General features: G+C 37.0%; 1 protein-coding gene across 1 annotated transcript in view; it reads right to left on the reverse strand.

The window, feature by feature from the left end:
- KCNU1 (potassium calcium-activated channel subfamily U member 1) overlaps nt 1-22,386 on the reverse strand; it is a 125,829-nt gene that overhangs the window by 79,458 nt on the left and 23,985 nt on the right. Inside the window, 9 exon segments of the mRNA XM_059681223.1 lie at nt 19-108; nt 3,909-3,977; nt 4,369-4,481; nt 11,054-11,206; nt 13,497-13,566; nt 14,679-14,761; nt 15,903-16,008; nt 19,780-19,890; nt 21,771-21,862. Coding sequence (XP_059537206.1) covers nt 19-108; nt 3,909-3,977; nt 4,369-4,481; nt 11,054-11,206; nt 13,497-13,566; nt 14,679-14,761; nt 15,903-16,008; nt 19,780-19,890; nt 21,771-21,862 — 887 coding nt within the window.

The following is a 22,386-nucleotide window of genomic DNA, read 5'->3' on the forward strand; positions in this document are numbered from 1 at the left end:
AGTAATAAAAAAAATTACCTTTTGACATGCTTTGCAGATTCAGCAATAAAGAACCCTAATGTGTTCTTTTGCAACATGACCTGTGCAGGTGGATTTAGTATCAGACCACTAGAGACAAAAAACAAACAAACAAAAAACAAGGCATTCTTTTCCCGCCAATATTTGGTGTTTCATTTTGTCATTACCAATGGATTCTATCAGTTCCAGAGTCATTAGTACTCAATCCCCTTTTACTGCTAAACATGGTAGAAAATGTAAATTTGGCATATTTAATACTCTGATTACTGCTAAATATGCTGAGGGGAGGGAGGTCATGACACAACTGCTGAGCTGTTTACACAAGTGAGCTAAGGGTAAGGTCTTCTTTGGACTATGTCCTGAATCTGAGATGGTCAAACAAATTCAGATGTATGAAGCCTTGATGACTTAGGCTATCCATTGACATCTAGGCCAAGGCCACACAGTTGCTAGACTTACTAGTGGTGTTCATTCTTATATTTGAACTTTACAATTAAATTATGTATATTAATCAGTTGGGTTCAAAAGTTCCTTTTATTTGCCTATCCATTTTCTGAACCTGTGTATTTCTTCAGTCCACAGGCCAACGTTTTATACACTGAGCCAAACCAGCTAGGGCAAACCTGTATATTTCTCTCAACTTCATTTTGGTCTCCTGATTGCAAGATTTTTGAGAGTAGGAACCACATGAATTGTTTCTATTTCTACATTACTTGTATATTTTGATTTTCCATTTTCTTATGGTTTGTGTGTTTAAAAATGCTGCCTTATAAATTTCACCCATGATACTCCTTGATGCAATACTCTATTACGACTGTTTGAGTTCCTTATGTTTCTCCCTATGTTTTTCAGATTTCCTGTTGTGTGTTTTTTTTTCAGATCTCCAGTATAAAGAGGCCTTATAACCCCATAACTCCCCTCACTTCATTTGTGCATGATGAAAGTATTCCTTTCCTCCTTTAAAACACACTCTTTTATGTTCACATTGGAAAGAGGTCAAGCCTTAATTCTGGAAAAGGTTATTCTGCTGTTAGGGTACCTCCAAGAAACTTGCAAGTATGAGAGAGAGCCTAACAAAAAATAAAGGAGCTTATACAACAAAAGCTCTTCAGCCCAATACCAAGAGTAGAAAGATGCTGAGGAGCTATGTTCAGGTAGATTAGTACCTGAGACATTGGCTGACAGTTTTTACCAACTGATGTTATTGAGTGGAATGATTGCTTTAACTTTCAAAGAGAAAGAACATGGATTTGTGACCCACACCCCAAATATCACTGTTCAGTAGCTCTCAAGTATGCTTAGTTGCTTCTTCATGTCTCCTTTTTGTTTTGTTTTGTTTTGTTTTGTTTTGAGAGAGTGGAAGGGAGGGGAAGAGACACAGAAAGAGAAACATCAATGTGAGAGAGACACATCAATTGATTGCCTCCTGCACATGCCCCAAATAGAGCCAGGAATCGAGCCTGCAACCAAGGTACCTGACCTTGATGGAAATTGAACCTGGGACCCTTCAGTCCATAGGCCAATGCTCTATCCACTGAGCAAAACTGGCTAAGGCTTTAAAGGGATGTCTTCTGAACTCTTATTAAATATTTAGTTATAAAGATACTGTCATGATTAATATTTGAAAGAAGAGGCGAACTTTTGAAGATTTTTTTGGACTGGCATTATTGCTTAATTCTTCTCCCCATTAATCATGGCCAGTTGTTTTATTAGAGAATGTTTGCTACTGGAACAATCTCAAAATATTATCTAACTGGGTCAGGTCCAACTTTATCTCTTAGCAGGTGACAAATTATTCTCTAAGACAAATTTTTATGATTATCCAGGGGTTTTGCAAGATGTAGAGTATATTCAAGTGTATCAATTAGAAGAGAAAATAAAAGGTCAAAAAAGAGATTTTCCACCAGTGTTTCAATATACAGTACTCGTCTAAAGCCCAACCTTTGAGATGCCCATATTGCTTCCACTTATATATGACTATGGTGGATGCAGTACAGCTTGGTGATCAGAAGCGCAGCCAGAGCCAGATTGGGTTCAAATTATGGCTCTGCCAATGGAAAGCAGTGTGAGTTCAGGGAAATTAGTTACCCCTTCTGGGCCTCAGCTCCCTACTCTGTAAGATGGAACTAATCATTGTGCACACCTCACAACATTGTTGTTAGAATTCAAGAGCTAATGTAAGTAAAGTGCCTACAGCATCATTGGTCATGAACTAGCAATAACTTAGGAGATCGCTATTATCAATATCTTTGCCAAATCAGGACTTTGATTCACCTTTTTTGGTGAGAAATCAAAGTTAAGACTATGTTAGAGCAAGTTCCTCTTTCATTGTGGGTTGGTGTATATTAGATAGGAAACAGCACCAGGAACTCTCAAATATATGTAGAAATTAGTTGCTTAATAGATATTCATGTTTCTGGTCTGTGATGTCCTAATAGTCATTCTAATAATATTTATTAGAAATCTAGGATGTCAGGATTGAAAAGGATCTTAAAGCATTTGGTCCAGTAGTATCCAATGAATAAACTGACTATGTCACGGAGCCTTAAAAAATTCTCATGCCCCACCCACCCTTAGAGATTTTGATTCTGTAAAGTTCAGAAGCTGGGGTTTAGAATCTATATGTCTTTAAAACTTTGTAAATAATTCTGATGTGTAGCCCAGGTTGTTGAAGGCCAAAAACGATGTTTAAACTTGATCAAGTTGGGGGCCGGTCTGAAACCCAAGCTGCCAGGGTTAGGTTTAGATCTTGAGATTTTTCTTGAGCATGGCAGGATTGCTAAATAGAATGTAGCCAGCCAGACAATACTGCTTGTTAAATCTGCTTAATGACTTGCTTTGTACTCTACCCACTGATTTGTTTTGCCCAGATTCCTTCTGCATGATCTCTACTTGCACAGAACTGTTGTTCTTTCCAAACTTTCACATAAAATCATTCCTGTGTAGTTCATGTGCTACCACTCAGAATTACTGAATTTTGTCTATTTCCCTGTAATTTCGTGGTTCCTGGTAATGTTGGTTTTAGACCTGGAAGGGGTCTTAGGTGTTAACGTGACTTCCTAATTTTACAGATGGTGAACACTTTGCCAAGGCCACTGGGGTAGCAAATAATAATAAGAACTAGAATCTAGTGTGTTGATTCTAATTTAAGTTAGTTTTGCACAGAAAACCATACATCAGCCAATGTCTTCCTTGTCCCCCATCTATTTAAGGCCCCATTTTATTTTCATCATCTTTTCTCACTATGTCATTGTAGCTGATTCTCTTTCTATTTGTCCTAAATTTTATTTTTTCTGACATGATAACTTATTTTACTTCTAATATTATCCAATATGGGTTCTCAGGAAATGCTGGTAACATTATCTCTTCCCTTCATCCCCCCTATTAACAGCAGACTTTTTCTAGTAGGCTGAATTCACATTTTGTCATATTTTACAGAATTGTTTTTAAAACTAGAGTTTGTGAGAACATTTTTATCATAAGTAAGTCTATTGTTATGGTATGGCTTCATGGTCAAGATTTGCAAGATCTGGTAATATATGAAGAGGAACAGATGTGAGAGGGTGACCCCTCCTGGAGAGAACTGGGGCAGTGCCTTAGCAGCAAAGGCAAAGCACCTGTCCACCCATTAGGGCAAGCAAATCAAACTCGTGGCCTGCGGGCCGCATGCCTCATTTATTTGGCCTGTGTTAGCCTTTGAGTTTGACATGCTTGCTAGGGTAACCATGCTAGCCACAATCACTAGAAATATATTAAATTCACCACAGCAGCCTGGGCTGCTCTCAACAAATATCAAAAAGCTTAGTTATGGTTGTATATTTAGAAAAGTCTTAATCATAAAAATTCTACTAAAAAAAACAAACGGAAGAGGTTTGAAGCCTCATTGCTACCAGTAACCGGAAGCCGTGGATTTGTGTTTGATGGCTATCAGCATGAGGTGCAGCTTCACAAAGCAGAGCCTGGGAAGGAAGACGAAGCATCATGAGGAAAGGGAGGACAGGAGGCCACTACTTCACAGTACTATGACTAACACTTTATGCTCTGTCCCTGTGGGGACACCAGCACGTCATCAGAGGAAGGGCCTCCCAAATATGGAATTCCCACTTGTAAGTGGATCCATTCTGAAGTAGCTCATAGCCAGCATGCCACTGGGACAGAGATACAACTGTCCCACAACTTCTAAGTTGCAGCTACTCAGACTTATTCTGATCTCATATTCTTATATCTTCAGTGCTTGTCATGGAGCCTGGCCTACAGAAATGCCACCAATGAACACTGTTGAAAGAATGCTACTGTGTGTGGGGAGGGGGGGAGGGGGGGAAGAGAGAGAAAGCTTTTCTTTTAACTTACAGGGAAACTTCAGGAAAAGTCATTCCAGCTAAGTCATCAGAAAGACGTTGAGTCAGGATTTTGTTCTTCAGGCTACTTACAAAGATTTTTTGCCAGGGCTCTTTAGGACAAACCTGTAATATACAATCATGCCACATGAAGCACTTGACCTGGAAGATGGGATGCTATAATTCAAGTTATATATTTTGCTAAGCAGTAAACCAGCACCCATTGCACTTAGGTGATAGGAAGAAGATTTGTCCTAGCGCTTAACTGGAGAAATGTCAAAGGAATAAAAAAACTCTAACATGCAACTCAACTATTTTCACTAAAGAGTTCAGAATGAAGTAGAAGCATCATGACTTGTTTTCCTCCCAGATGGTACCCAAGACTGCTTGCTGGAAATTATATTTCTTCTCCCAATAATTTCAGCAAGTTAGGTTGATTTTTGAGCCAGTAATATCATAGGAAGGATAATATATAATCTAAGTTGTCTCTCCCTAGATATGGCTGTTCAAGATTGGTTTTTTTAAAGCACATTAGTTTTCTACTGACTAGCTATAGGCACACCTCATTTTATTGTGTTTCACTTTATTGCACTTCACATATGTTGTGTTTTTTATAAATTGAAGGTAAGGCCCTCAACCAGAAAAAATATTATGAGACACTTTATTGAGATACTCACTTTATGGCAATGGCCTAGAAGCAAAACCACAATATCGCTGAGGTATGCCTGTAACCACATATCACAAAGAAAAAATATACATGGCTTTCTGCTCAGTATCAGAACCCTTCATGGGTTCAAATGAACTCAGACAGCCATCCTAATTAATGGAAATGCAAATGCAAAAATCAAGGATAGCAGTAGAGAAATGGGAGATATGAAGGGAGAAAAGATATCTCTCAAAAAGGCTAAATGCAACCTGAGGGGACAGAGGCAGCTGGAAAACTCACCTCTGGTATTTGTGTAAGATCCCTCAACATTTTGTTATGCTCTCTTTGCATCCTCCTCATATCTTCCCACCTGCTTCTCCGAGAATCACTACCACACTATTCTGACATGGCACGACAGGCTCATTAAAGCCCAAAAGCTCAGATAAAAGTTTAGAATTCCTATGAATTCTGAAACACTGTAGCCACGGAGAGTAAAGGCCAGTTCAGAAATATTTCTCCAATGGCCATCTTGTGGTTTAGGGAAAAAAATTAAAACAAACACACAAACAAAAATGTCTGCCCTACTTAAAAAAGATTACCACTTCAAGCAATCTAGGCATTCCTCCTACCCTTCCCAAGATTCAGTTGAATCTCCTCCCTTTTCCCACACTCTTAAATTTCTCTGTTTAGAAGGGCTCACTTCACTGCACAGTTCATAACAATATTTAAGTCCCAATTGCTATAGATATTGACTTAGTATGTCTAATCTAAATGATCCACTTTTCAAAAATGGTAAACATGATAACCATAGAAATGGAGAAGATTCCTGAGTTAGTTTTTTAAAGGTCAGAAAGGGCAACGGGAAGACAAGATGAATTTCAGATTTGGATAGTAGAATTGGGGAGCTCAAGTAAATCAGTTTGATCAGATCAAATGTAAGTTTAAGCTTGTAAGGAAATGCTTTGTGCCTAATAACAACCAGAAATGCTCTTTAAACTACAATTTACCATCATATATTTAATATAGCGAAACAAATAAACAGCCAAACAAAAGCATATATTATTGGTTCAAGGCCTTTTCACATGAGTACTACGAAGTTTTACAAATGTTAACTCAATATTTGGAAAAATCTGGTTATGAGATTAATAACTCACATTTATAGATATAAAAACTGTCAGAAAGTTAAGTGTGTAATCAGAGAAAAATGGGACCTAAGACACTGGAGTCCTAGCCATTAAAACCAAGTAAATAGTTAATTACGGAATCTAAAGCACCAGGGCAGTGTGCAGTGTACAGAATTAAAAAATCTTGCTCTCAAATCAATAAACGTGATGCATCACATAAACAAATTGAAAGAAAAAACCACATAGCCACATCAATTGATGCAGAAAAAGCATTTAACAAAATCCAACACCCATTTTTGATAAAAACTCTCAGCAAAGTGGGAATAGAAGGATCATACCTCAACATAATAAAAGCCATATATGACAAACCCACAGCCAACATCATACTCAATGGACAAAAACTAACACCATTTCCCCTAAGAATAGGAACAAGACAGGGATGCCCACTCTCACCACTCCTGTTTGACAAAGTACTGGAAGTATTAGCCATTGCAATTAGACAAGAAGAAGAAATAAAAGGCATCAAAATTGGAAAAATTGTCCTTATTTGCAGATGACATGATATTATACATAAAAAACCCTAAAGATTCCATCAAAAAACTATTAGACTTAATAAATGAATTTGGCAATGTAGCAGGATACAAAATTAACGCCAAAAAATCTATGGCATTTCTATGCACCAATAGTGAACTTACAGAAAGAGAGACTAAAAACAATCCCATTTGCCATCGCACCAAAAAAATTAAGATACCTAGGAATAAACTTAACTAAAGAGGTAAAAGACCTCTACTCAGAAAACTACAGGACCTTGAAAAATGAGATAGAGGAAGACATAAACAGTTGGAAGAACATGCCATGTTCTTGGATTGGTAGAATCAACATCATTAAAATGTCCATACTACCCAAAGCAATCTATAAATTCAACGCACTTCCCATTAAAATACCAATGGCATATTTTAAGACCTAGAACAAACTCTCTAAAAATTCATCTGGAATAAAAAAAGACCCCAAATAGCTGCAGTGATCCTGAGAAAGAACAAAGTAGGTGGGATCTCAATACCAGATATCAAGCTGTGTTACAAAGCCACTGTTCTCAAAACTGCCTGGTATTGGCACAAGAACAGACATATAGATAAATGGAATAGAATAGAGAGCCCAGAAATCGACCTGAAACAATATGCTCAATTAATATTTGACAAAGGAGGCAAGAACATACAATGGAGTCAAGATAGTCTCTTCAATAAATGGTGTTTGGAAAATTGGACAGATACATGCAGGAAAATGGAATAGACCACCTGCCGGGAGCCGGTCCATGCTTGCTGTTTTAAGGGACCTGGCATATATGGCATATGGTTCTTAATATGTTTGCTCGCCTTCTTGGCGCTGTGTTTTAACCAAGGTCACCTCTCTGAGAAAGGTTGAATCCCCAGGTAGGGATTTTCCCCTGAAGTTAGGGAGGGAATAAAACCTCTTAACTAAGTGCCAGGCGGGTAATTAATCATTTTAACTACGAACAATCATGCTTAAGCTACATAATCTTTACTCCCTGGAATGGAGATAAGAAATGCCCTAACCTTTGGAATAGAGATTGATAGGATTGGAATCAACTGGTATAAATACAGATGCAACAAGACAACAAGAGACAGAACTTAGAAGAGAGCCAAGAAGACAGAACCTACACAGAACCCACAGACAGAAGAACTTTGCTGGAGAGAACATGGCAAAAGATCCTGGACTGAACCTGACTACAGAAATTGGCAAGAGAACCTGACTAGAACCTGGTGACTGAACCTGGCTGGAGAACCTGGACAGAACCTGGCTGAAGAACCTAGCAAGGGAACATGGCTACAGAACCTCGCTGGAGATCCGAAGCAGAACCTCTCTGGAGATCCAGACCAGAACTTGGCTGGAGATCCTGGCTGGAGATCCTGGCTAGGCTACTGATCAACTCAACACTGTCTCCGTGTCCTTCCTTCTTTGCCGACTCCGTCCACGCCTTTGGGGACCCCTGGACCCGCTGGGGTTGGACCCCAGCAACCACCAACTTACACCATACACAAAAATAAACTCAAAATGGATAAAGGACTTAAATATATGACAGGAAACCATAAAAATACTAGAAGAATCCAAAGGCAACAAAATCTCAGACATATGCCGAAGCAATTTCTTCACCAATACAGCTCCTAGGGCATTGGAAACTAAGGAGAAAATAAACAAATGGGACTACATCAAAATAAAAAGCTTCTGCACAGCAAAAGAAACCATCAACAAAACAACAAGAAAGCCCACTGCATGGGAGAACATATTTGCCAATGTTATCACCGATAAGGGTTTAATCTCCAACATTTATAGGGAACTCATACAACTTAACAAAAGAAAGATAAACAATCCAATAAAAAAATGGGCAATGGACCTAAGTAGACACTTTTCAAAAGAGGACATTCAGAAAGCCAAGAGACATATGAAAACATGCTCAAAGACACTAATCATCCGAGAAATGCAAATCAAAACAACAATGAGGTACCATCTCACACCTGTCAGAATGGCTATCATCAACAAATCAACAAACAACAAGTGCTGGAAAGGATGTGGAGAAAAAGGAACACTTGTGCACTGCTGGTGGGAATGCAGACTGGTGCAGCCGCTATGGAAGACAGTATGGAGTTTCCTCAAAAAACTAAAAATGGAACTCCCATTTGACCCTGCGATCCCACTTCTAGGAATATATCCCAAGAAAACAGAAACACCAATCAGAAAGGATATATGCACCCCTATGTTCATAGCAGCACAATTCACCATAGCTAAGATCTGGAAACAGCCTGAGTGCCCATCAGTAGATGAATGGATTAGAAAACTGGTATTATCTACACATGGAATACTATGCTGCTGTAAAAAAGAAGGAATTCTTACCATCTGCAACAGCATGGATGGAACTGGAGAGCATTATGCTAAGTGAAATAAGCCAGTCAATGAAGGAAAAATACCACATGATCTCACTCATTTCTGGATAATAAAGACCATTATAAACTTATGAACAAAAATAGATACAGAGGCAGAGCAGCCTCGAACAGACTGTCAAACTACAGCAAGAAGACTGGGAAGGGTTGGGGGGCAGGAGGGGAGGGTAAAAGATCAACCGAAGGACTTGTATGCATGCATATAAGCATAATCAATGGACATAAGACACTGGGGGGTAGGGGAGGTCAGGGGATTGTCAAGGGCGGGGGGAAAAAGGAGACATATGTAATATTCTTTGTAATACCTTAAGCAATAAAACAATTTTAAAAAAAAGATAGTCCTAGTCCTCAAAGAACTTAATCATAGTCTGAAATAAATATGTAAACCAATAAAAAAATCTTGCTTCCTCTGACTCTATCCAGTTGAGGATCTCTGAAAGTGAGTTTCAGATTTTACTTAAAAAAATTATCATGACCATAAATATCTCTAAATTCCAGTATTCCAAAAACCATCTTGTGACGAATATTGACATGTAATGATCCTCAGTGAGGAGGTTACAACTTCAGATGAAAAAAAGAAAAGGAAAAGCATAATAGGGCTGGGTTTACATCTCTACCTTCCATATTTCCATGAAAAAGATGAGGTCTTCAGATAGAGAACCCATTCCTTTTTATTTTCTTCAGTCACAGAGATTAAAACAACAACTATCACAATAGACATTGCAGTTACCTTCCACTCTCTAAGCATTCAACACAGAGAGGATTTCCTGACAAGTCATTTCCTAGGTCATACACAGTGACCACTAATTGAAGGTTAAAGCATGGTCACTGTGGTAGCATCACGCTCATTTCCTGCTGCCTGGTGGCCATTTCTATTTATCTGTATACGATGTCTCCTCACATTCACGGAAGAAGCTACAGAAGAATCCTTTGTTTTCCAGTTAGCATTGTACTGGCCAGAGCATCTTTCACTTCTTTTGCTTTTCCTTAATAGCACCAGAAAAGGAACTGGAGAAGATGTAAAAATTGTTAGAACTCATTGAACAAAGGAAGTAAAGTGTGAAGAGAGACCAGGAGGAAAATTACATGTAAAAAAAGGAAAGTGTGGACTAGCAATTAAATGGAGAGAAGAGTGGACAATAGGATACCAGGCCCAGCTGAGGATTAGAATCTTTCCCAGAGCATTTCATGGGAATGGCATTTGGAAGGCCATACTTAGTGCTATATTAATTCATTCCAATAGCCTCTTTTATCTGCTTATTCTCAAACAAAGGTTTCCTAGGATCTGATGTGCAAGATTCTGAATAAAACCACAGGCTTAGGGCATAGTGGTAAGACCATAGGTCAGACAATTCTAGTTCTGTTACTCACTATATGATCAAGTTAGTTAGCATCATGGACCCATTACTGGGATACTACCTGAAGGGAAACACAATGTATTTAAAATGCATAATACATAGTAGGCAATCAATCTGTGGTATTATTATTACTGTATAGAATGGCCCCAAAGTAAACTGAATATTAGATTTTAATTATTATTTGTATTATTATTGTCATTTGAGGAATATAATTATCATGTTGATCATTTTGTATTTAATTTATATTTAAATATATGACTTCTCCATTAATAACATAACCTTTATATTTCTACTTTCAATAACTCAAAGTGCTTCTACATTTATGAATACATTTACATTCATAATACCATGGAGCAGGTAGGAAGCAGAGTTATGGTCTCTATTTTGCAGATAAATATTCTTTGGCAAGAATAAAATCAATTACTATTTTCAAGGTCAATGCAGTACCTAGGAACTCAATCTAGATCTCTCAATCCCTTACCAGCTCAAGGAGAAGTCAGATCTCATTTCTTAGGGCCTTCTTGCTTTCCTCAATTTTTCACATCTATTTCTGATCCTAATATGTGAGAACACAGGGATAGAGCTAAGATTCAACATCAATTTACAATGTTACCTTACTGTTTTGCTCAAGAAATAAAGATGTTAGAAAGGTGCACAAGCCTGGCACCAAACAGCCTTGGGCGATAAATCCAAGTTTTAATTCAGCAAAACAGATGATGTTGTCTCCATTAGTCCAGTTCCAGCTGGGAATCTTTGGCAGAAAACCCTGTTTCATGATAGAAAGTAGGTCAAACATTAAAAATAAATATAACTTTAAAAAGTTGTTTCTAGATGAATGTCTCTGTTTTACTTTAAAGCATTTATTATGCCCAGGTCAGCAGAAGTGATAAAAACAAATTCAACATTTAGAAGTGGTTAGTGGTCAACTGTTCCACTTTTAAAAAGGAAACTAGCTATAGTTACAAAATCAGGTCAAATGGCTTAGCTAGACCTATGATTCTACACTGAATTTACAATCTTTTTTGTTTATTTGTTTTTTGGAGAGTTTTGTTTTTAGGGTATAATTGACATATAACATTATATTAGTTTCAAGTGTACAATATAATGATTCAATATTTATATACACTGCAAAATGACCACAACAATAAGTCTAGTTAACATTCATTAACATGGTGGTTATTTTTTTCAAATACATTTTATTGATTTTTTTAACAGAGAGGAAGGGAGAAGGATAGAGTAAGAAACATCGATGAGAGAGGAACATTGATCAGCTGCCTCCTGCATACCTCCTACTGGGGATGTGCTTGCAACCAAAGTACATGCCCTTGACCAGAATTGAACCTGGGACCCTTCAGACCACAGTATCCACTGAGCCAAAACAGTCAGGCCATAGTGGTTATTTTTTTTTCTTGTAATGATAACTTTAGAGATTTTTTCTCTCAGTAACTTTCAAATATATAATAAGGTATTATTTTTATTACTTTTTAAATATATTTTTATTGACTTCAGGGAGGAAAGAAGAGGGAGGGAGAGAGAGATAGAAACAGCAATGATGAGAGAGAATCATTGATTGGCTGCCTCCTGCAAGCCCCCCACTGGGGATCTAGCCCACAACCCCGGCAGGTTCCCTTGACCATAATCAAACCTGGGACCTTTTAGTTCACAGGCCGATGCTCTATCCACTGAGACCGGCTAGGGCTATAACAAGGTATTATTAACTATAGCCACTATGCAATATGAGTACACCTCTATGATTTTTTTAATTGAAAGTTTGCACTTTTGACCCCTTTTACCCATTTTGTCCATTTTGTCCAGTCCCATCCCTTGCTTCTGGCAACCACCCATCTATTCTCTGTATCTATGAGTTAAGGTTTTTTTGGTTGTTTATTTATTTATTTTTAGACCTGGTATATAAGTAAGATCATAGCAATAAATATTTACCTCAAGAAACAATAAAAGTCTCAAGTAACCATCTTTTGGTTGTCCTTAACTTTTCACTCTTTAATGTGTCTTGGTGTGGATTTCTTTGGGTTCCTCTTATTTTGAATTTTCAGCTTCCTAAATGTGAATGTCTGTTTCCTTCCCCATGTTAGGAATGTTTTCAGCCATTATTTCTTCAAATAAGTTTTCTGCCTATTTATCTCTTCTCCTTGTGAGATTCATAATGCAAATATTGGTCCACAAGATGTCCCATCAGCTACTTAAACTGTCTTCACTCATTTGCATTCTTTTTTTTTGCTGCTCTAGTTACGTGAGTTCCACTACTCTGTCTTGCAGTTCACTGATCCTTTCTTCTGATTCATAGTCTGGAAAAGCCCCTATAATGCATTTTTCAGTTCAGTTACTATATTCGTCAGCTCTGTGACTTCTATTTGGTACTTTCTCATACTTTCTACCTATTTGCTGATATATTCACTTTTTAAATCTATTCATCTCCCAAGTTCAGTGACATTTTTATGACAGTTATTTTGAACTCTGTCAGGTAAGTCACTTATCTCTCATAAAGGCATTTTTCTGAGATTTTATATTTTTGTTGTTGTTGTTGAAAATACATATTTCTGTTTGTTCATTTTCCTTTACTCTCTGTGTTGGTTTTTCTGCATAAGAAAAAACATCAACCTCTCTTGTTTAGTTGGCCTCTCTTAAAGGAATGTGCTTGTGTAGAAGATGAACCTTATTAATCAACCCTGACCTAGCTCTTGGTTGCCACTCAAACTTTTGTAATTGCCTAATCAGCCTACTTTAGTTTTAGTGGCTCCAGGTAGTTGATAGTGTCCCTGTCAGTGTTCCAAAGCAAAGGATCTCATTTATCACTTAGATTCAAGCTGACTGGAAGTTAGACCATTAGGCAGAAGCTTTAAAAGAATGCAAATACACCTCTTTCTGAATTTACATTCATAAGTGATTAACAGTCTTAATGAGACTCTGAATGTCACCCACAATTGGCAAAAACTTTTCAAGTGCAAACCCATTTGGAAGTATTAAATTAATCTATTATGTAGATGAACTAAATTCATCTAGCTCCACAGACTAGATAGGCTAGAAAGAAACAATACCTTATTATGGGATTGGAGTATCTGTATGATGATTCTGGTATCAGGGTTATAGTTCTTGATAGAGAGTACCCTAAATAAACAACAAATATGTTCATCAGTGATGGGCCACATACAATGGTTTTGTAACATAATTCAATTCAGTGTTAAATTGATATCTGGGAAAGCATAATAAATGGCATATTATAAGTTTCATTGTTATAGTAGTCTCTAAAAATGTTCTGTTTTATAGAATACCCACTGAAGGGGGCAGTTGTTTTAGTGACTTAGTAAAATAAAACTATGGAAAGGTCAGCTCTTGGTATTCAGAGATTATGGTCTTCTGGGGCCAATTTTTGAAAAGGAAATAAATCATTTTGTATATATTTTAGCTTTCAAACTCAAACACATTAATTACAAGAAAAATGTAGAGATTGTATTACTGTTTGTAGCTTGAAATAGCTCATAGACTCTCTTTTCCAATGTTCTTAGTTTACAAATTAAGAAACTAAAGTCTGTGTCATATTTACTCTATTATACATGGTGAAAATTCTCAGCTGTTTCTAACTCTTTGTAGCATCACCTTCAGCTATTTCTATTTATTTTGCCTTGGCCGGGGGGGGGGGGGGGGCAGAAGATTACCTGGGTTAGGAACTAAGCCATTGCTATCACAAGGATTGTTGGAATCTGTTACCACAAGTCAAGTTCCTGCTCATAGATAGTTCGCAATTAAAGATGATAACACTAGTTCTAGACACCTTAACATAATTTCCAATAGTCACAAGCACATCATACTAAACCATGCACAACTTTTCACCAGAACTACTGGCGGGGGGGGGGGGGATAAAACTATAAGTAAAGTCTACTAATTGGGTTCACATATCACCAATAACATCACTATTTTTGAGGAGGAGAGGATGTTAGTTATAATGATGCTATCTGAACAGTTATCACTTATCTGTATGCTTGCTTTTCAAGTTTAGATAGCTATTATCCATATGAAAATTCAGCAAAGTATGTGGACAAGCCCAGAGACATTCAGAATACTCTATTTTAAATTACTTTTTCATATATCTGCACCATTTCTGGGGACAACAAAAAAATATACTGTGACATCTGTTTAGTCCTATGCACCAGGCTTTATTTCAAAAGAGGCAGAAATGTATCAGCATTGGATCACGAAATACCACAGTGCCAGCTTCATACCTCATGATGTTTGAAGTGTCTTCATCATGTGAATCACTGCACAAAGGGTTGGCTATGACCAGGCATGCTTCCGCGGATTCCACCTATTCTCCAAGATTGGACAGCAACCATCGTATTAGTTACGTGGGGAATGCTGTAGTGGGGAAAACTTTTTTCTTATGTTTGTTTGTTGTTGTTGTGTGTGTGTGTTTTTCATAAAACTTCCAATAAGAAGGAGAACACAGTTGGGAAGGAGTTCTGATATGGATGCAATTACATCAGGATCATAGTCCTGCAAATGCTGCAAGGGCTGTGAGGGCTACACTGGATGAGTCGACTAGGGCACAAGGTCTCCAACATGGATGCTAGATTGCTTTAAAATGGGTAAAGTGCATAGTTACTTTTTCCTATCATCCCAACCATCAATTTATGCCTGCTGATAAGTAATATGATCTTTTAAAGCCATTTTCTGTATACTTGTTTGCCTTTCAGGACAGCAAAGAATGGAGGAACTGAAAGTCTGCTTAACTCAAAGTAAGCAGTCATTCAATAACTGTGGAACCTAAATCTTAAGATTCTAGAAAATTACTGATGTGGCTTATAAAACCAAGGTGCAGGGAAGATGAAGATTATTCTGAGTCTATAATTTTCTGCTTTAATTCTTTACATGAACATTATAGATCTCTGCTTTAAAAAACTGAAGTCTTTTGGTTTTTATGATTCTGTGAAACCTATAAAATGAGAGAAAGCTGGCTTTGATCTTAAATGAAAGCTGTCTAGAGGGTTGGCCTTTAATCATTAGTGTTAGTTCCAACCTTAATGGGGTCTCTGCTATTTTCCTTCATGTCTCTCCTATCAGAAGTCACATCAGTGTGCTCAGAAATTGGTAAATCTGTTCTCTAGTAAGAATCGCATTTGAATGGTAAGATCAAACACACTTTTACTATCCATAATTTTTTCAGATCTCTTAGACTGTGAAAATAAAACTGCTCTAGGTAGAGAACTTAGTGAAATAAACAACTTAACTATAAGTTTAAATAAACAGTGAAGTCTGCTTGATATTTGTCAAGGAGAAACTGGAGGACAATGACTACATCTCCTTCATGATTAGTTTTTAAAATTGAGAAAGTTGTATTTTCCCAAATTTAAGGGTCTGGAGTAATGCCTTTGAAAGAGACGAGATCCTATCATCTTCACTGTTGTAGCTGAGGTTAACAACAAAGAAGAAAGAAAAATAGTTCTTACCCCAACTCGCCTCAGATCCTCCCACTTCAGTGCAGATCCAGAAACAAAAGTTGCGTAGGCCATGTAGCACTTAAATATTGTTTGCAATTCCAAAGAAGGAGGATCCCTGGACAACGAACATAGGACCAAAAAATAAAAACGATGATTGACTTTGCTTAGATACTGTTATATTTATTTGCATTTAATAGAACCCTTAATCTCCTCTTGGAACACATCTATAGCCCATTCATTTTTAAGCCACAAGGTTAGGTGATTTTGACACCACTAGCCTAATTCCATGTATCAGGCTGAAGCTCAGGTCTAATTTGCTAAAGGAATAGTCTATGTGTAAACATTTGGGAGAAACTGCTGGTAGCCATCCTTTAAAAACAATCTACCACCATCTTCCCTCTGGCCACAAGAATTCACAACCCTCTCCTGTACAAAATAATCTCATGATCTCCCTCAAAAGTGTCATCTCTTTTTAATAATCAGGTCCAAGCCCTGCATCTTGTTATCTTAAGTCAGGTCTAGATGTGGATGGGGCCCCTCAGGTGTAGCTCATCCTTATCTGAAGACCTGTGAACTAAATAGACAAGTTTTATCATCCCCATCTCCATCCCCAACATGCCATCATAAGGAATAGAAAAACTGCCATAGACATTCCCAATCAAAGGAGGTGAGGGTGGTGCCCTAGCTGGTTTGGCTCAGTGGATAGAGCTTCGGCCCACAGACTGAAGGATCCCGGGTTTGATTCCAGTCAAGGGCACATGCCGAGGTTGTGGGCTCAATCCCCAGTAGAGGGCGTGCAGGAGGCAGCTGATCAATGATTCTCATCATTGATGTTTCTCTCTCTCTCTCTCTCTCTCTCTCTCTCTCTCTCTCTCTCTCTCTCTCTCTCTCCCCCCTCTCTCCCTTCCTCTCTGAAATCAATAAAAAAATTATATATTTCAAAAAAAGAGGTGAGGGTGGTAATGAAGGGCATATATAAATAACCAGAAATTAGCACATAGAAATTCTGAAATCTATCTGAGCACATAACATGAGGACCCCCTACTCCAGTAGCAGAGGATTTTTTTTATTAGAGCCTAGTTTAGACCTTATGAGCTAATCCATTGCTCTTCTTGATTCTTTTCTCTCTCCTCTGACTCTCTGAGCCATCCTTCCTTTTCCCTAACAATTGCCCCGTGTTTGTACTTGAGTAGCTTTCTCGGCTTGATTCCTGCCTGTGCTGCATTGGAGGTCAAGAGGCATCTTTTTTTAACTCTGTCCCTTTACCTCAAGCTGGCAGTACATTTTACCACAGTAAAATTATATTTGAAGCATAGACAAGTCTCTATACATATTAATCAGGTTCACGGCATGCCCACAAAGTCATGTTCATGATTCCTCTCTACTTTCAGAAACTCAGGATCTGGGAACAATGTCCTCAGATTCTTAGAAGCCCTTTGCCTTGAGAGGATCATCAATAAGTCACCACCTTAAATCTTTCGGAGGTCTTAACAAAGGGTCCTCAGCTACATCCTTGACTGGATCTTTATATTTGACCTTGAGGTCATATTTCATAAGTGGCATCTTGGATTTGATTTTTTTTCCTCCTGAGGTCATTTTCCTCTTTGACATTTTTTGGCAAGCTGGAGAAACTGTTATGGGACTCCTATATTCCCTTCAGTTCTGTTTGAAAATTAAAGTGTTTCTTCTTCAGCTCAATTTTCGTGCCTTATCATACATGATTATACAGTGGCAAATGACACTCAACATTCTTTGGGGAAATTTTCTTAGCCAGCTTCACAACTGCACTAGGTACATTTCCTAGCTTCCATATTACTCTGCTCTTCTTCTAGTATCTACTAGAAATTTCCTCATTGTTTTTTCTGGCCTCTACAGATAGTCTCAAGCAACTCTTCTAGCCTCTGATACCACTGGTTCCAAGGAAAAGACTCTGTTTTGGCTTTTGTTATGACAGCACCCCACTTCCACTACCATGTTTTGTTTCTGTAAAACAAACCCTTCTAGAACTTCTTGATCTAAAACAGCAATAATACATTATTTCTCATGATTTTGTGGTTGGCTGGTCTCAGCAATGTAATTCCACATAGTTTTGACTGTGGCCATTCATGTGGGTACATTCATCAGAGCGTTTGGGAGCTCAAATGACCAAAATGACTTTATACACGTGATTGCTGCCTCAGCTACCAGCCTGGAGCAGGTGAGAGCTTCATGGGCCTCCTCCCCAAGCAAGCTATTCTGACTTTTTACATGATGGCTTAGGGCTTAAAACTCTCTTGGAGTGAAAGTTGAAACTGCCAAGTCCTCTAAAAGGCTATAGGTCTGAAACTAACAAAGTGTCCCCTCTGCTGCATTCAATTTATCAAATCAAGTCACTGGCCAGTTCAGATTCAAAGGGATGAGAAAGAGACTCCATCTTTTATTGAGAGGACCAGAATGAAAGAACAGTAAGGGAAGGAAATATTAATAGCTGTATTAAAGGAAAATCTACCACAATTACAGACAGTGATAAGTGCTTTAAAGGAAATATAACAGAGTGAAGCAACAGAAGGATTAGAAGACACTCATTTAGATTGGTTGAATAGAGAAGGTCTCTCTCAGTGCTGAAGGATGAAAATAAACTGGTAACATAAAGGTAGAAGAAATTCTTAGCAAAAAGAATCACTCAATAAAGTGGCCTTTATAGAGATACAGGAGAGATGAGATATTAACTTTGAACAGGATTGTTAATAGTGGAAATAAAATGGTAGAAATAGAATTAGAATTTACTTAAGAGACGAAACAGATGATATTGATGAAAGTATACATAGGATTTGAGGGAGACAGGAGTATCAAAGACAATATTTAGTTTTCTGCTTTAACTACAAAATATGTAAAGGTTGGTGTGAATCTTATATACATTCCTTCATGAGATAAAAATGTCGCTTCAAATCTGTCTGATTTATTTATTGAGTGATGTCTAAATAACTTATTAACCATTTTGGGGAAAAAGAAGCTAACTCCTTTCATATTACACTAAATCAATTCCAGAGAGCTTAAATATAAAAAATTTCCATATGAAAACATGGAAATCCTAGAGAAGCATTTACTAAATACTAAAACACAGAGGCCTAAGGATGTAAGGAAAACAAGAAATAAACAACAACAACAAAAAGAAGTGGATGGATTAAAGTACATATAAATCAAATACTATATTAAAAAGGAAGCACACAAAATTAAAGGGCAAAAAGGGAAAACGTAGTTATAATATATGACATAAAACAGTTAATATTACAATACACTGAGTGCTCAAAATCCAGTAAAATAACAGATGATCAACCTGATAGAAAATAGAGTAAAAATATAAAGAGGAATTTCAAAATGCACAAAAAATGTTCCATTTCACTGGGAACCAAAATTGTAAAATAAGACAATTAGAAATCATTTTGCCTACTTTAAAGTCTTTTTGCATTAAATATGTATTTCCCAGTGTTTTACAAATATTTGACTTGGATTCTGCTTGTGAAAATGTAAACTGCATAGAACGAAAATATCATCTATTTGAACTTTAGATTTCCAATCCTGTTAATTAACAGTTAGAATTATAATTATGAAGTATGCTAGACATGTGGGCAAAATTATGGTCATATATATGAGTAATCAGTATAGAATAACTTAATGATCTGTAATCACATAATAGTACATATACAGAAAAACATCTGGCAAAATATATTCTCATTTTTTTTCAGAAGTTACTTCTGATCATGGGATTGCTTTTCCTTTTCTTTTTGCTTCTTATTATTTTCTAATTTTTCTATGAATATTACAAGGGTCATTTTCTCCCATTAAAAATATCCACACATATTTCAAGTAATAATTTAGAGCCTATGAGCCAAACAGATATACTTACTCTCCCAGAAAAACAATCTCAGTGTGGATCTCCCCTGACTTATGACGAAGAAAATTCCTCAGGAAAGCAGTCACACTGTCGACAGTGATGTTTCCACAAACCACAATGAACCTGGGTAGCAAGAACATATTAGCTGGATCATCTGAGGAACAGAAATATCTTCCTGTCTAGATTTAGAAGTAGAAAATTAGCTTAAACTTAGGATTTTGTCTTATTTTTGTTGATCCTCACCCCAGGATCTTTTTTCCATTGATTTTTAAAGAGAGTGGAAGGGAGGGGGAGAGACACAGAAAGAGAAACATCGATGTGAGAGAGACCAGAATGTTCAATCATTGTTTCAAACATTGATTGGTTGCCTTCCACTCCAGCCCTCACCAGGCCGGGGATTGAGCCTACAACCAAGCTACATGCCCTTGACCAGAATTGAACCTAAGACCTTTCAGTCCACAGGCTGACGGACCAACCACTGAGTTAAACTGGCTAGGGCTTAAACTTAGTTTTAAATACATTTAGTATTTGAATCACCCAGATTTTGAAAATGGAAACACCCAGGACTGCATCTCCATTATAACAAAAGCAGTGTCAGACTTCTGTCATCTCCAGTTCATCTCATACAGGGTATAACTCCACACATTAGAATTACATGTAGCTTTTTAGGAATACATCAATATCTATCATAACTGCTAGGTTTTTATGGTTATTTGTAACTTATAACAGACTTATTTTGATTTAACTTTGCACTCGGTTCCTGATTTGCTGATCAAGATATTTCTTCATTGAGGAATAACTGAGGCTCAGAGTATTTAATTGAGTTTCCCATAGTTAAATGCTGTGGCTGAGACAGCACTAGAATCTAAGTTATTTGTATTTATCTTCTGAATGTAAAATTATCTAGTAGTCACAAAAAGCGACTGCAATGGAGAGACACCTAGGACAGGTGCAAAAATATAAGCATGTAACTTTTATGGTGGAAACTAGCTATCAATTTCCTTAGGATGGATATATATATATATATATATATATATATATATATATATATGCTTTTCCCTCTACTAATCAATTAAGAAAATGAAAAGCATAATTTTAGCACATTTACTTTATATTTTCTAGACTTTACTGGCTGATTTAGCATGGGTTACATATCACTTTCCTGAGATAAACTGGGTCAAACTTTGGCTTAACTAGTTTATTTCATTATTTTCATTCATTGCACTATTTTCTTAGTTCTAGGTCCATCTTGGTTTTCTTCCACTATGTTAAGAGACCAAACCAGGAGAATTTACCTACATTGTGCCTCTTTCCTCTACAGTGGATAGAGACAAGATTAAAAAGAATCACTTTAAATTTAAGATCTCTGTTTGTTTTTTTTCTAAGATGTGAAAAAGCATAATGGAAACTGAGATAACATATATCCACAGAGAGAAAAGGTAAAAACAAGTCTGTTTTCCTCCAGGGAACAAATGACTGTGGCATGAACAAAGGAGATCTATGAAGTTCTGGTGAAAAGGCTGAAATTGCTCCTCACTCCAGCAAACCTCTGCCTATGAATGAGCCCCATATGGTTTAAGGGAGTTTAGGAGTTTAAGACAACTAAATTATGTCAAATTCAAACTGTGGCTTTAATTTGATCTATTATGTAAAATTAGCCTGAGTTAACCACATGCTTAACATGAATAAGAAAATTAGTAATGGAAATAAGAGAATAGATAGTGATAAGGAAGGTCCAAATATTGTCACAATCAATATTTGACAGTGAATGACAACATTATCTGTCATTTCAAGTTGACTTAGGGCCCTTATGGGCATCTATATAGTAGTTTGTATCAAGTAGCAAATATTATCTTCTTGATATTTATTTTAGCACAAACCTCTTTAGTAAATGAATGATCCTGCCAATATGTTCACCTAGGTTGAGCAATAGGTGTTTAGAAAGAGGTCTGTGATTAGTAGAATATCTCAAACTGTAGAAATTATACTTGAAAACTACTTACTTCTTTCCTTTGAGCGCTTCATAGGAACTGGTGTATGTCTTCTTGGTAAGAAAGAGTTCCACAATCTCAGGGATATAGTTCGCAAATAGTATCTAAAATAATCAGCAAATAAAAACCTTAGGTCTCATCATTTTAAAGGATACTGAGATTATAAAGGAGAAAGAAGGTACACAAAATGTTGTCTAATTCATGAGGGGTAACACTGTGAACTATATTTTTAAAGAAAGAACATGTTTCTTTATTACTTCAGCCTTTGCATTTGATTAAAATGGAATAAAATGCTTTCCTGAATTCAAAATGGTGGAAACAATGAAGGAAGGATAAGCAGAAAGGCAACCTTCCTATACATTCTGTCCCCTCATCACTACAAAGTGCCCTTCAACTTGCTATTATTTATGACCTTGGGGAAAAAGCTATATGCGACAGCAAAGTTAAGGGAAAATGAAATGAAGGGATGTAGCAGTGTGGACAATGTAATATCAGGAAGGTGAAGTAGAGAACGTGGTATGGTTTTAAGGAATTAAAATTAGAAACTTGATACACACTGCTGAATCATGCACAGATGTTCCCTCATCTGAAGGAAAATGCTGGTTTGGAGAGCTTACTCATTTGAGCT

Source organism: Myotis daubentonii, chromosome 2, assembly GCF_963259705.1.
Source record: "Myotis daubentonii chromosome 2, mMyoDau2.1, whole genome shotgun sequence".
Lineage (NCBI taxonomy): Eukaryota > Metazoa > Chordata > Mammalia > Chiroptera > Vespertilionidae > Myotis > Myotis daubentonii.